The sequence below is a fragment of the Poecilia reticulata genome, linkage group LG9 (genome assembly GCF_000633615.1).
Source record: "Poecilia reticulata strain Guanapo linkage group LG9, Guppy_female_1.0+MT, whole genome shotgun sequence".
In the NCBI taxonomy this organism is placed as follows: Eukaryota; Metazoa; Chordata; class Actinopteri; order Cyprinodontiformes; family Poeciliidae; genus Poecilia; species Poecilia reticulata.
Genome location: NC_024339.1, coordinates 11360462 through 11374790, shown reverse-complemented (window position 1 = coordinate 11374790; position 14329 = coordinate 11360462). Strand labels below are relative to the sequence as shown.

The following is a 14329-nucleotide window of genomic DNA, read 5'->3' as shown; positions in this document are numbered from 1 at the left end:
GACTTGGAAACTGCAGCTCCAAAGAGGAGCTTTTCCTGAAAGGCGGTGCTGGGTCCTCCCAGGCATTTTGCACAGCTGAATGGTTGCCATGGGAGATTAAAGGATTTATCAAACATGCATGAAAGAATCAGAGCAACACTCAACGCATGTTTTTGATTAGGGCAGAGGTTCCCAAACTGTGGGGCGGCGAAATAAAATGTCAAAGGGATTGTCAGCACTAGTTTAATTTGTAACTTGAAATTAAGCTTCCAATTGCACACGTGCTTTTGTTTCTTGAAAGCTGGCCTCAAGTTCCTCTACAGCCGTTTGAAATGCATGTCATTGTTGTGCTAGTTGTATTAGGAAAGGAAGGAAAATAATATGAAGAGAAATGGGATACTTAAAGAACATTTTCGGGAAGAAGGATTTTTGATTTTATTAATACACAAACAGATGCACAATTGCATAGCTGTACATCTCTGACACCGAGTCATTTCTAGAAGAAGTGGAGACTCCTGCACAACCATTAAAGATGCAGGAAGTGGTTTCTGATTGGTAAGTCAACAACAAAATATTTGACTTTTCCAGCACATGTAATGGTAAAGCAGCGAGTTTCCATAACCTCTCCTCCCACCCCCAAAAAAAAGATACTTACTGCTAGACGTGTGGATGTTTTTTTAACGCTTGGATTGTTTGAAGAAGCATTAGAGATCCAAATGGAAGTACAAGCATGAGCATAACGTTAATTTTGTATGATATGTCCCTTTTAACAGTTAAGACTTGAACAGGAGACAACAGGATGCATCATATTTTCATGGTTATTCAGGAATAATAATAATATCAAATGCAATGCATTTATACACGCCAACTAGGAAATAGGATGCTTTTTTCAGTGTGTTCAATTCCTGTGACAGCTTTTAGTACTATGCTGATATTTGTTCATTTCTATCATTTTGCTTGATAAAAATTTTTCAATAATGTTGAAAGTTATAAGATCAGTCTTACAAAGGTTGTACGGGTAAAATATTTAAATAGAGAAATGATATTTGTATTGCTCATTTAAGCTCTAATATAAAGTAATTAGACATACACACCACTTCAAACTTGACGGTAAAGTGGTTATTGTTCTGTCAAAATCAGAAAAAAGGTCAAGTAGATTGCCTCACCAAAACCCAGCGGTTGACCACCGATACGGACCATCCGCCAGAGCTCCCCGGACGAGCTGGTGAACAGAAGGTCAGCAGGAAACCTGGAACAAAATGATACCGCTTTACAATACACCAAGAAACAACGTTCAAATATGTATACAAATGATAAAAGTTCAATTGGTGAACATGAAGACTGAGAATGTTAGGACCACAAAATTACAAACAAATTAATTTCTAAATACGTTTTCCAACAGGGTGTCATTAATTTGTTTTAATGGTAGCTACAAACATGTCTATATGGTGAGTGAATCCTTACTGTCTCTGAGCCTCAGTGTCCATCACTAATGAGACATATCCATCGATGAGGGAGAAGGAGAAGAACTTGATACATTCTAAGTCCTGACCAGTAGACGATTCGCTTTCTTCCTTAGGACTAAACACAAAAGCGAGTGGCAAAAATAAATGGCATATTCATTTTGCATGTTATTTAGACATTCACGTGTATATCCCTCAATACGATTATCAATAAAAAAATTAATTTGTTTTAGAAAGTAATTCTCATACTAAATATGTTCATTATGCTGAGAATTCAAGTGATTATTTCTGTCATTTTGATGATTTAAGCTGATGAAAACTCAGTTTTTAAAAAGTAAAAATATGACAAAAATAAGGATTTTGAAAAAAATGCGTAGTCTATTTTCAGTTCCCCACATGAGATCATCAGTTTTAAACAAATTATTACAGCAATACAATTGGAATGCAAAATCGATACAGAAGCAACCCGGTTTCATTTCACATGGTCCGAGTCAATAATGAAATGATATTGTGTGCTGCCATCTTGTGCTTCAGTGCAGTACTGCAGTAGTGTGAAGAAATTTGATTTCACCTGTTGGAATAAAAGAGGACATCGATGAGCGTGGTGGCGATGGACGGCAGCGTGTCCGGATCCAGAGACATGACGCAGAACTGGTTCAGTGGGATCAGCACCGGGTGAACTGTGGGCTGGACGACTAGAGGAACAGCAAACACAACGACGCCTTAAAATTTGGATGTGCTGGTGTTTGGTTGAGGAAAAGGATGAAGTCAATTTAATCTCTTAAACTACTTTAATCTAAAGAGTTTGCATCATCAGTTGGCACAACTGTTACAATGGGCATCATTTGTGGGCCTCACTGGGCCAATCCCAGCTTTTAAACACCTGCGTATTGATAAATCCGACAACTGATTTAAAATCTAAGACACATCAGTTCATAATGCTGATGACCGTCAAATTAAAGCAGAATGTCCTGCAAATTATTGTGCAGAACTTTGCTGCCCATAAATTAATCCCACATACAGTTTAATCCAGATTCATAAAATAACATTGTTCCTCATCCTGTTGAGAAAATCTTAAATTAGTAAGAGCATGCTAAAATGTTTTTTTCCCCCATTTTGATAACATTTTATTTCTAGACAAAAAAGTAGCAAAGCATTCAATGTTATTTCTTAAATTCTCCCATGGTTCATGAGTTACTTCACTGGAAAGAACTTAGCACACCCAATAACTCGTTTCTGTAAAGAGCCTCTCTTACTTTAAATCAATAAAACATTTTTTAATCTAATATAACTACTTGTAAACGTATCATCTGAAATCTTGCACTGTTAGCCTCATTTGCTCTAGAACACATGCATAAATCTCCAACAAACCTTGATTTCCTCTGCTGAACTAAAAGTCCACACTGACATCAACTTGTGGACACAATCGACGCCCTCTTGTTTTTCCACCAGGCCTGATGTATTTATGAGGCCGCGTATATTCACTTTAAAAAGTCAGGCGATCCAAAGAACCGTTAAAATGCCAGGATCCCATGGAGATGCAAAAGACGTAGGAGATTGCGTAAGAATGAATCTTTCAGGATGTTCTGACCTTGTTCTGTACTTTAGGATTACATAACAATAGCTTCCTGTAAGGGACGCCACCATTTAGTGCAGAATAACTACTCTGTATGCAACCTACAGCAGACTTTGTTGATTCTGCTCTTTAAGTGATGTCTGTCTAAATTCACTACTGTCCTCCTGAATACAGATCTAAATCCTTTAAACTGGGATGACCATTAACACCAGATCTTAGTTTGACCATTCAATTTTACTAACCACAAAGTCTTGCACTTAGTTTTTTTTTAGCTTAACAGAAAAAGTGGAGAAGAGAAATGTACAGATTTGTAGGGAAATCTTGAAATAGGCTTACAATAGATCACTGATGAAATATACCAATTATCTATATAAAGTAAAAGTTTGTAAAACAGATGAAAGTGACGCCTTGAACATTAATGCACAGAAACAAGCCACAGCTACTTTGTGAAGAATGGTTTATGTACCAAATTAAAAGTAAAGATAACATCAAGTTGTCTAAAACGACATGCAAGTTGTGACAGAGTAGATGAAACTGGTTTGGTCAAACATAAGAAGCTACAAGTTTCCACAGAACCAGGAAAAAAACACACACATTTGCGTGTGTGTTTGATTTGATTGCTAAGCAAGTGATGCCAAAACTTAAACCTTTATTATAAATACAGTCTAAGTCAACAACTGGGCTAAGAAATAACGCATTTTTAGAGAAACTAGGTAGGAAATATCCAACATATTAATATTTTAACGTAATCATTTTAAGTCAAAAATATGATTCTACTTTCACAAATATGCCGCTATAGAAACCCTAATCCTGCTACTTTTTAATTGGATTACAATCTATGCTACTTCTTTATTTGGTTTTATCATTGGAAAGAAAAATATATTCTCTATTTTTTAACTAAATAAAATGTGAGCAAACAGGTTTTAAATGTTTAACGCCTTTTCTGCAGTAAGTTAGAGTTTACTAATGAAATGTATCTTTTTCTCCCTCAGGCAAGTCTGATGAATGTTTGAAAGTTAGGAGGATTGGAGCTGAAACCTTCTTTGCCGTTCTTCAGGAGGCCGTTGGTAAAGTCCTGGCAGCCCACAGGCACATACTCTCCTTCCACCTCCTTGAAAATGTTGAACTCCTCATTCAACGTACTGATGACAACTGACAGGTCTTTCTCTCTCACCTGCATAACAAATATAGGGAACATGCTGAAACACTGTACTGTATGTAACATTTTAAAACTTAACTACAAACATGAGCTGTTTCGAGGAGACATTGAAAAAGTGAGAATTTGAAAAAAAAATAAAAATCCCTTCTGCATAAGTGTACAGACATTTAAATTGATATTCTGATCAAGAACCTTCTGGGATTTTTTAATTGTGGTGTGTCAAGCTCTGTGGTTACTTTATTTTATATTTAAATCAAGGTGGATGAAATTGTTAATGCTTCAAAATTTTTATAATTTTTGACCCAAAACCGTCAGGTTTCAGTTAGAAAGTTAAAAATGAATAAGATATTTTTATTGTCGGCATCACTGCGAGTCAAGGCATATATAGATCCAATTCAGAGATAAAAAAAATATATAGATCTTACAAATATTACAAAGATGTGGAATACTGAAAGATTATCCACAAAAAAAACAACAAAACTGAAAGGATAAATAAAATCAAAAGGTACTTCAACAATGTATTAATTAACTGTGTGCAGAGTATGTAAAAGCAGGTAGCTTTTACATACAGATTTAGTTGTATGTAAACTGGATAAATGGCTATCTAAGATCACAAAGTCCTGGCATTTTAACAGGAGTGTGTATGTAAATGCATCTGCAAGTAATGTTACATTTGCACATATTTAGATGACATGTTTTAAAGCCCAAAGAATGCAGTCTTTAAACGGCAAGTAAAGCATTAATATTCCTGCTGACGCAGTGGTTTGCCATGTTGTTAAACGTTTTTGCTCATTTACTTCTTGACACGTAATACATCAACCAATTTTCTGATGCTGTCAGCTCTGTCAGAAATTAGTTTAACTCAAGATGCAGACATGGTGGCCTATTTTGTCTGCTGGGGTTCAAACCAGGGGGACTAAAAGCTTCACATGGGTAGGAAGAAATTCAACAGATTCTTGCAAATGTTTTTTTAAGAGGACGCTCACCAGGATGAAGTCAGTCTGATATGTGGAGAGCATGAAGACGGAAACGTGCTGCTGGGCAAGCGGAGCGATGACCGACTTGGCAATCTTTGTCACGCCGACAGCCTGCGAGCTGCTGGAGGCGTTGCCGTTGGAGGCAACGTTGAGGGGCAGCCAGATGGAGCTCTCGACCTGGAGGTGCTCCGAAGGCGCCAGCTCTGTCAAATGTCAAGGGAAGAAAGAGCGATCTGAGTCAAACCGCGAACGACAAGGCCTTCTGTCCGTGATCATCCACATGGCAAATCAAGATGAAAATTTAAGCTTTTGAACATACGCTATGATACATGGAAATAGTCTTCCTGTATTGAATGACAAGTGTCTCAGACGTGCATTCCTTCGTATGTCCAGCAGGGGGCGACTCAAGAGAAGCCTGCCATGATGCCCACTTTCTATTTGGATTCAAATACAGAAAATCCGGCGAACATTTCTTACTTTCCAGCATTTTCTGATTCAATTTAATAAATTGGTTAAGAATTAAAGCTTTGATTTAGTACTACTGACTTTTACTGATACTTCATTCTGTTCATAAACTTTGTGCCGTAGCCTTAAACGAACATTCAAGACTACGCTGTGCGAAATCTACAACAAAGTGCTAGAATTTCATCTATAAAAGTGAGTTTATCAATGTTAACACCAGATATTGGCAATGAGGTACAATAGGGGCAGATATTAGTCCTTAATGCAGGCGTATAGGGTTTGATGCTAAAGCTCAACAAAGCTCATTTAGATGTTATGCAATCCATTTTCTACTCTCTTGAGGTCCTAAATTATCAGGCAGTTTAAAGTTACTATTCCCCGTTTCTACCACTCCTAACAGACATGCTATCTTCCATCTTCCCCCTGAGGGCAGAGGGCTAAAAAACTCCCACTATTTATATCACAAAAGCAGCACAAGAATATATCATGCTGAAGACGGGCCACAGTGCCAACACCAGTCAGGAAGGCTGTAAACTGAGACCAAGCACCAGTATGCAGTATTCAGTATCTGTTATCTATTCAGACATGTTAATAGGTCATTAAGAGGATTTTTGAAGGCAAATCTTAATAATGTAAATTCCTAAGATTCTAAAGCTGGATAGTCATAACTGAAATATGTTTACTTAGGAAACGTGAAGTAAAACATAGAAAGGAAACAAGATCAAGACAACTGCTTAGGGCAGGTACAGAGAAGCTATGTAAAATTAAGACATTTTAAAAAACAAATATATTTACATAGAGATTAATAGCGCACCACAAAAGAATATTCTGCATCACTTAAAAAATGCTAGAAAGTCTCGTTTTCTGTAAATTTGGACCACCATGTTTTTACAGCAGTGTGCAGAATTAAATATGTATTTTGAAATGAGAGGAAATAAACAATTGCTTGGTTTAATTTGATACTGCTGGTCAACCAGGAAGTTTCAGTACGGGTCAGCCTTACTAAAAACATTACCGAACAGCATCTGACTGTGAATGCTCCTTCTTCTTTCCTCCCCTTCAAAGAGCCTTTGCTCTAGTTGGCATAATTTTTCCACAGACAGCCCCTTGTGGCTTCTCAACACACCAACTCTTAGCTCCTAAAATAGGCACTCAGAACAAGAAAACCCTGAAGGCAATGGATGCCTTCAACATCTGCATCAGCGGGTACAGCAATGGAGAACACGTTAATCTAAACAAAACATCTATTTGTCAATCACATCTCTAAAAAAGTGCCATCATACACTTTGAGGTAAAATACTGAAAGAAAGAATCACTCAGAAACTGAGAAATGTGCTTGATCTCAGCGTTCCTTCAGGCAGAAAACTATGTTATCCTTTTAAGAAAAAAGAGGCAGCGTTAGGAACAGGTAGCACATTCCTTCTCTTTACTTTAAGTGTTAGTTTTTACTCTGACAAATTCTTGCTAAACCTTTTGAGGAATATTAGGAACATCAAGAAACCATCTTTGCTCCTGACAAAAGATATCGGGCAGAAACATTGTTCTTATTTGCCCATCAGATACATAAAAATTCTGCTTAAGGAGAAAAATATGAGTCCTAAGTTCTGCACGTGAGGTTCTAGTGAAGTATGAAATGTTCTGGGCAGAAAGTCAAACATTAAATCACTTAAATGAATATGACAAATGTCTGTTTTTGTGCTATTGGCCTTAGCAATGCTAAGGAGCTAGAATGATGGATTTCCTACAGGTTGCTCTCCCAGCCCAGCCTGTGAATCAAGATGAAGTTCTAAATTACCTTTACACGTTTATGCATAGCTATATTTTACCTTTAAATCCTTCTTCATCAAGGACGACTGTGTAGTTCTCAGGTGTTTCTGTCAGGCTAAAAAACTTGCATCTGGAATAGAGAAGGAAGGCAAAAAAAATCATAATTAATAAAATGAGCATGACAAACTAGAGAGTTAGATAGCAATGTTATGCTGTTCATCAGAGTCCTGTTGACACACAACCTAAATGACAAGAAATATTTGCGGACACACCTAATCTGGTCTCTGCGTGAACAGGGCCCTAGACTTAGCAAAACAAACAGCTGAAAACAGTTCAAGAAAAATAGTTCCGAGTTTTGATTTGACCTTTAAAACTAAGCCTAAAATCTAAGCTAATTTAGCATTTATGAGAATGTCGAAGAAGCCCGTATTACCCAAACCACTGGACACAAAAGACCACATAGGTCATGTTTAAGCAGTTCAGAACTTATGCAAAAGTTCTCCTATTTTTAAGAGTGGCTAAGAGAAATGGTTTGTCGTTATAACTCTAGAAAAATGCAAGTTACCAACTTAAGCAAGGCTTTTAATTTGTGAATGAAAAGTCACATCTGTAGGGCAGACATTTCATCCACAGGAAGTATCACATTTTCCTGCTTCATGGTATCCCTCTGAGGAAACACCTTCCTCCTCAGCAGATCAGCCTGCAAAAGCCATTAGAGCTGACGCCTGAGTGCAAGAGCAAAAACTCCTGACTCAGCAAAAACCAATCCCTGCCATGGGATTGGACAATAACACCACTGAGAGACAAAGAGGGAGAGACACAGAGAGAAAACACTGCAACAGTAACTGCCAGCTGTGCTAGCAGGCTCCGCCAGCCCATTGTGTTAGAAAGGCCTTCTCGCTTCCTGATGAACCTTCACCTTCCGCAGCTCGCAGTTTCCTGCAGGTGCAACAACCCTGCATGAGCGAGTCAAACAAGCGAAGTAAAGGCAATACAGTATGTTCACTTTTTGTTGTCAAGCAACGTCAAGGAACCACATCTGTTTGGTTTCCTGTTTGCAAAGTACAGATTAGATAGATAAGAGAGGAATCAGTTTATTACCAAATAAAGAGGAACACAGCAAAAAAAGACCTTACAACTTTTCCTGACTGCAATCCTCTTCATTGCTTCAAAAGATTGCAATTACTTACAATTAGTATTGGTTTTTAATAGCAAATCTGTAAAAATATACATTTGTCCATTCACAGAATATTGAACCTGCAACTGTTTGGTCATGCATCATGTGAAGAGAAAAGGATCTTTGATCATTTGTCTAGAGTCATCATACAGAGTTCTCAGTTTTCTCCCATCTTTAGTTCACCCCTCAGGTTTTCTTTAGGCTTTAGGCCTGGAGCTTGAAAAACGTTTTCTCTGTGTCTGGTGAAGTAAGAGAGTTCACAAAAGTTTAATTTAATATGCCAAGGCATTTTGAAGAGTTCATGTTGACATGGACTCCAGTAAGGCATATTCATTCTGTTTGACACCTGACCTCCACCACACTCTGTGCCCTCTGTGAACTTGATGAGCCACAGACACGAGCCTTTTTTTTTATTTAGCTTAGTGACGCTCTCATCGATGCTATTTTTTTTTGCTCAGTCTCTTTTTTCATGTTGAATTATGAATGCTGAACTTTGCAGCCTTGAAAATTCCATTTTGCATTTACTTCAGTCATCTTTGTCTGAAAGATTTAAAAGGGTGTCAAGAGAAGAAAGAACAAAAGACAATTTGTAAGAGGACAAATATTTCACAGCACCTTATACTGAGGAGGACCAGAACCAGACTGTGAGTTTTGCAACGAATCTTCAAGAGATTTTCTTCTGAAAGACAATTTTAGCTTCAAGGAGAAAATAAAACTCAGTAAACGAAGAAACATGGAGGATCTGTGATGAGGCGCAGCCTCTTTCAAGTGTTGTGGAGCTACCAATGTTAGCGGAGCGCTCTAATACACCGCCCCAGCGTGATTGTCGGTGGTAATGAGCTGGAAAAATAAGCTCCTTCCTCGGATGCAGGAAGGAAAATAACCTAAAGAGATGAAGAAAGCTCCAGGTAGAGACGGAGCGGAGATGACAACCAAAGCACACAAGACTCTGGACTTTGATCCAGCCGCACGAAGCAACGGGTGGCAGTAGGGCTGTTGGCCGAGGGCGGCTGGTGGTGTTGGTGGGGGGGGGGGTTACAACCGACATTCCAGCTGAGAAAACATGATGAGAGGAGAAAACTGATGCAAAATATAAGAAATTAAACTTAGCCAACACATCATCAGATGATGGCAAAGTTCTCTTAACTTCTTAACATTTTACTTCCTTTTGCATAGTTTGTTTGAGGTCTATCATTTTTTTTTATATAAAGTCACACCACAAAGAAATGTGTTTGAGGTGTTGCCTTAAAATCAGAAGCCAACAAAGCCATTGCATCATCATCTGGGATTACAATGTTTTTAAAGAAATGGCGGCGTTGGTGTATGTTAACGTCTGACTTTGAAGAAAGCAAAAAGAACAATGCTCCTCCTTGCTCATTATTTGGGCATAATAGATTTTAAACATATTTTAATCTTAATTGACCTAAAATGGGAACAAAAACAAAATAGGAATCTGATTTAAAGAAGTAGGAGATAAATGTTTTTTTTTTTTTTGCATTTTTGATAAAACATATAATGTGAGACAGGAAGTCTGTGGAGAAAAATAAAATAAAAACTGAGCTCCTCCCTGTCGTCCTACTGCCATCTCCAGAAATGTATCGCTTCCAGTCAGAAACAACCAATCAGAGCCAGAAGGAATGACTGAGAAATGTCAAACACATTTGTGTAAGCGCTGCTCACACAGCATGTACAACCTCAAGATTGCCGGTTTGCTTCAACTATGCTAATGGAGAAACAACCTAACATTACAGAAAAGCTATTTATCTGCCGTCGTTGCTGGCCATGCTAACTAGTCTGAGCACTGATGTCAGGTTACGGTGTGAAGGAGGAGCTGCAGCACAGCAGGAGGGAAGGGAAACGCTATTTATCCGTTGATGACCGCAGATAAATAGTTTTCCTAACATTAGATGGTTTCTCCACCATTAGCAGCAAAATCAGAAATCTTGAGCCTGTGAGCAGCATGTACATGAGTGTGACAATACTAAGACCCTCCTCTGGCTCTTACTGGCCATTTCTGACCAGGAACATTTTTATAAAAGTTACATATGCTGCAGCTTCAATGTCAGACAATACAAGTGTATTATTTTTCTGCAGCATATCCAAACTTCTTGTTTACACTGTTATTAAATAAGTCTAGTAATAATTTGCAAGTGGTAATTGCAAGAAATGTTATTTGTTTTTACTATCAATACATTCAGAAAAACAAACTTAACAAGTGGACAGGTTTGGGATCTGTCTTTAAGCCTGCTGATGGGCAGTGTACAGCAACAGTTTGATGTCTTCGATGTTTTTAATATTTTTATCTATTTATTAATGCCACATACAGTGGCATTAATAAAAAATTAATAAATTTTTTCTTTAATTATGTAAAGCACCTTGAAATGCCTTGCTGCTGAAATGTGCTATACAAATAAAATGTGATTGATTGATTGAGTTGGGAGGGGTTAACTCACTGATTTGTTGAGCTGGAGAAACCTCTGGCTTATGTCTAATTCATACAAAATAACGCATGTAGCCTTGATTAGGGTTGGGCAGTGAGAGCATAAAGTGGAGCGAGAGCCCCAACTTTAGAAGATCACTCAAGCAGAGATGTGAAAAACTGGGTTTCTCGCTCAGCTGACTCATTGTTCCAAGCCTTAGCAGCTGAACAGAAGAAAGGAGAACGGTGTAGCGCCTGCAGGGCTACATCCACAATGCAGAGACACCAACATACTGGGCTGTGATAATAACCCCACCTAAAAAGGACAATGCAAGACTACAAGCAAAAACTGCATAATGAATGCTTTGCCAGACTTTGTGAAAGGATTAGATCCATTATTGATATTTCTTTTTTAAATATTAGTGGCAAAGTAAATATAGCTACTGTAGTTTAATCCTCAGTCTGTGCCAAAACTCCTCTTGTAATGGATGTTTAAGGAAGATCTACGATGTAATAATATGCAATTTGAAACGCTGTCAGAGATCCACTCATTAAAATTCCTCTCAGAACTGCTGTCAAACCCACTGTGTTCGGGCCAGGGAGCTGTTCTTTAATGAATAGAGGAAGGCCTGGAAGGAGGAGGGGGGGGGAGAGCCATTCAAGCCAAAACCGGGCTTGTTTATGCTCAACTTTCTCCAGCACTCCTCCCTTTTCAAATCAAATGTAGCTTTACAAGGAGAGGAGAAACTAACAGTACACAATAAGAACAGGAAAAGCAAGGCAAAACACATCCACTGTAGACGTGCGATGATGTAACATCAAAGTACACAACAACATGTTAAGAAAGAGAGAGAACAACAAAATAGAGGCCTGTGGAAATTCACGGAAGTAGGCAAGAATGATTTTACTGGTTAGTTCTGGGCCAATGCATTTAGCATGTCCCTATAATAACCTTCCTCATATCATAGCATTTATGCTGTAAAATTCTGTAGAAATGTACAGCATTTTCTAAGTTGATAGCAACACTATAAGGATTGTGCATATTCTTTGCATTTGAAAAGGTGTATTTCAGCCAGCTGAGGGAGTGAGGTGGGGGGCAGCACTGCATTCATCATACAGCCAAGAGAAAACTTCAGAGAGCAAAATGATATGTCATAAATCTTGGATCATGCCTTTTTGGCAAGTTTATTTATTACACACATGTTAAAACTTAGTTTATTACTCAACACTATGACTCAACGGCAGGAGACAGCAAGGTCTGAACAGACACACAGAGAAGTGTCTCAAAGTACAAGTTCACGTGCTTTACATTTTAATTTAAAGCATATGTCGTAATAAGCAATAGATCAATTAATCACATGATAAATTAAAACAATCTCTAATTCCCATTTGCATAGTTTGTTTTTCTTGTCTTTCTCTCTGTTTCTATCTACCAAAGTCAAAAGGCTTCAGTCTGGTGCACTGGTCTCAAGCCTCTTTTTATTATTTACAGAGACTTCAGTAAACATTTTATTTATTGTTTTGGTTGTTTTATTTATTTATTTATTTTGGATATTTAAAATATCTTCCAATTTCAGTGTTAAATCTTCATTAGAAATGAATGAACTTTAATGAACACTTTGCATAATAATGCAAGGGTGTATTTGCTTTATTATTCCATTGCCTTTATATTACTGCAAACACCAATATTATTGTTTATTGCAATAACTTCTGGGACAAATTATCGCTAAGCAAAATGTGTTATTGTGACAGGCTTAAAACCATCACAGCCACATGAGTGGCACAGATGGTTAAAGAAGAGTTGGGAGATGAAGCTAGTTTTGAAAATCTCACTGCAGACTTTTCTGTGCATCATCTGAAAATAATAATAATAATAAAGAGTTTGGATMGACTGCAAAGCTATCAAGACATGTTCATTCATATGTCCCAGTCAAAGTCCAGTCCTGCATCCAACAGCACATTTGTAGAACGACAAGAAAATTAATGTTCACACTTACTGACCAGACTTATTTTGCAAAAACGAATGTGCCAACATTTCTGTCTCTAGATAGAAAAAGCTCATAGCCCATAGATGCAAAAGCAAAAATATTGACTCAGGGCAGCTGAGATGACGAATGCACACTCCATTTTGCAGCTTACAGGAAACAGAAAAATATGCAACATTTTCTTCTTGCGTCACACTTCTGCAACTATATGGTGGTCTGTTTATGTCATGAAATACCAATACATTAGAAAATTGTGATTATAACAAAAAAAAGTGAGACGGTTCCAGGGCTATGAATGCTGCAAGACGTTTTACAACGGTGTGAAATTTTAACAGCAAGCAGTAGATTTGTGACAACAGTGAGATACATGTTCCTTATTTTTGTTTGCATGTTCTCATCAGCTTAGTGACAGAGCAGTACATGTAGAGCTCTTCCTCTATCCATGCACATGTGGGGCAGCCAGAGAACTAGACAATTACATAACAACATCTGGATTTCCAGGGATTATCTGAAATCATGAGATGTAAACAACTTCAAAAATGGATGTGGGTTAGGAGTCTAAAAGGTCAAGATTGTGTTGGAGGGCAAAAAAAAAAATGTTGGTTTTTTTTTGGTAACTTTCAGATCACACCTACAGATGAAGCAGGATGCAGTCACAGAAATGTTTTACAGGAAACGAAAGTACAAAAATGAGCAATGTTGATATTAAACAACTGCTAGTTTTTCTCCAAATTGCACCCATGTGAGAAAATACACTTCCCTGAAGTCAACAGCTTCATGCACTGCAGTTCATCATCCCTACCGTAGCTGCAGAGTGAGACATGCACAGGCAAACAACCCAACAATGGCTCGGCCACCCAGTGAATGAGCAGGCGCTGTATGTATCCGAACTGGATTACCAGACTGATTCACAACCATCTGGCCAGAGCAGGAAGCCTACTTACCGCGTCCTGTTGCGGAGAAATATCAGTTTTATTAGAGGGTGAGTGTAATTGACCAGCCCGTTCTTGGATATGCTGGTGACCCGGAGTCTGTGATCCAGTATTTGCAAGTCCATATTTCTTGCTAACGAGCAGTTCTCTCTCCGCTCGTCTTTTAGCGTTTAAAGCGTCTCTCTAGCTGGACGATGTCATTCAAATGTTATATATGGTCCTGAGTGAGGAGCGTTACCGACCGATGTACACCCCCACGTCCCGCTAGGCTCGTCTCACAGGACGAAAAAAACAAGCGACGAAGGCAGCCTCCCCGAACTACTGTATATTCAAATGCAAGGGGGCTGCCCTACGCGGACACGCCCCCTCCTGTTAAAGCTACAGGTCAACGCTTTTAAATGACTCGCACGTGCTTTGGAAAAGTTTGGATGAA

General features: G+C 38.2%; 1 protein-coding gene across 1 annotated transcript in view; it reads right to left on the bottom strand.

The window, feature by feature from the left end:
* castor1 (cytosolic arginine sensor for mTORC1 subunit 1) overlaps nt 1–14252 on the bottom strand; it is a 41074-nt gene extending 26822 nt beyond the window's left edge. Inside the window, exons 1-7 of the mRNA XM_008417888.2 lie at nt 13909–14252; nt 7443–7513; nt 5164–5357; nt 4057–4192; nt 2014–2137; nt 1444–1560; nt 1146–1228 (exon numbers count right to left, since the gene is read on the bottom strand). Coding sequence (XP_008416110.2) covers nt 1146–1228; nt 1444–1560; nt 2014–2137; nt 4057–4192; nt 5164–5357; nt 7443–7513; nt 13909–14021 — 838 coding nt within the window. The 5' untranslated portion in view covers nt 14022–14252. The remainder of the gene's footprint in view (nt 1–1145; nt 1229–1443; nt 1561–2013; nt 2138–4056; nt 4193–5163; nt 5358–7442; nt 7514–13908) is intronic.
* Nucleotides 14253–14329: the final 77 nt, after the last annotated feature.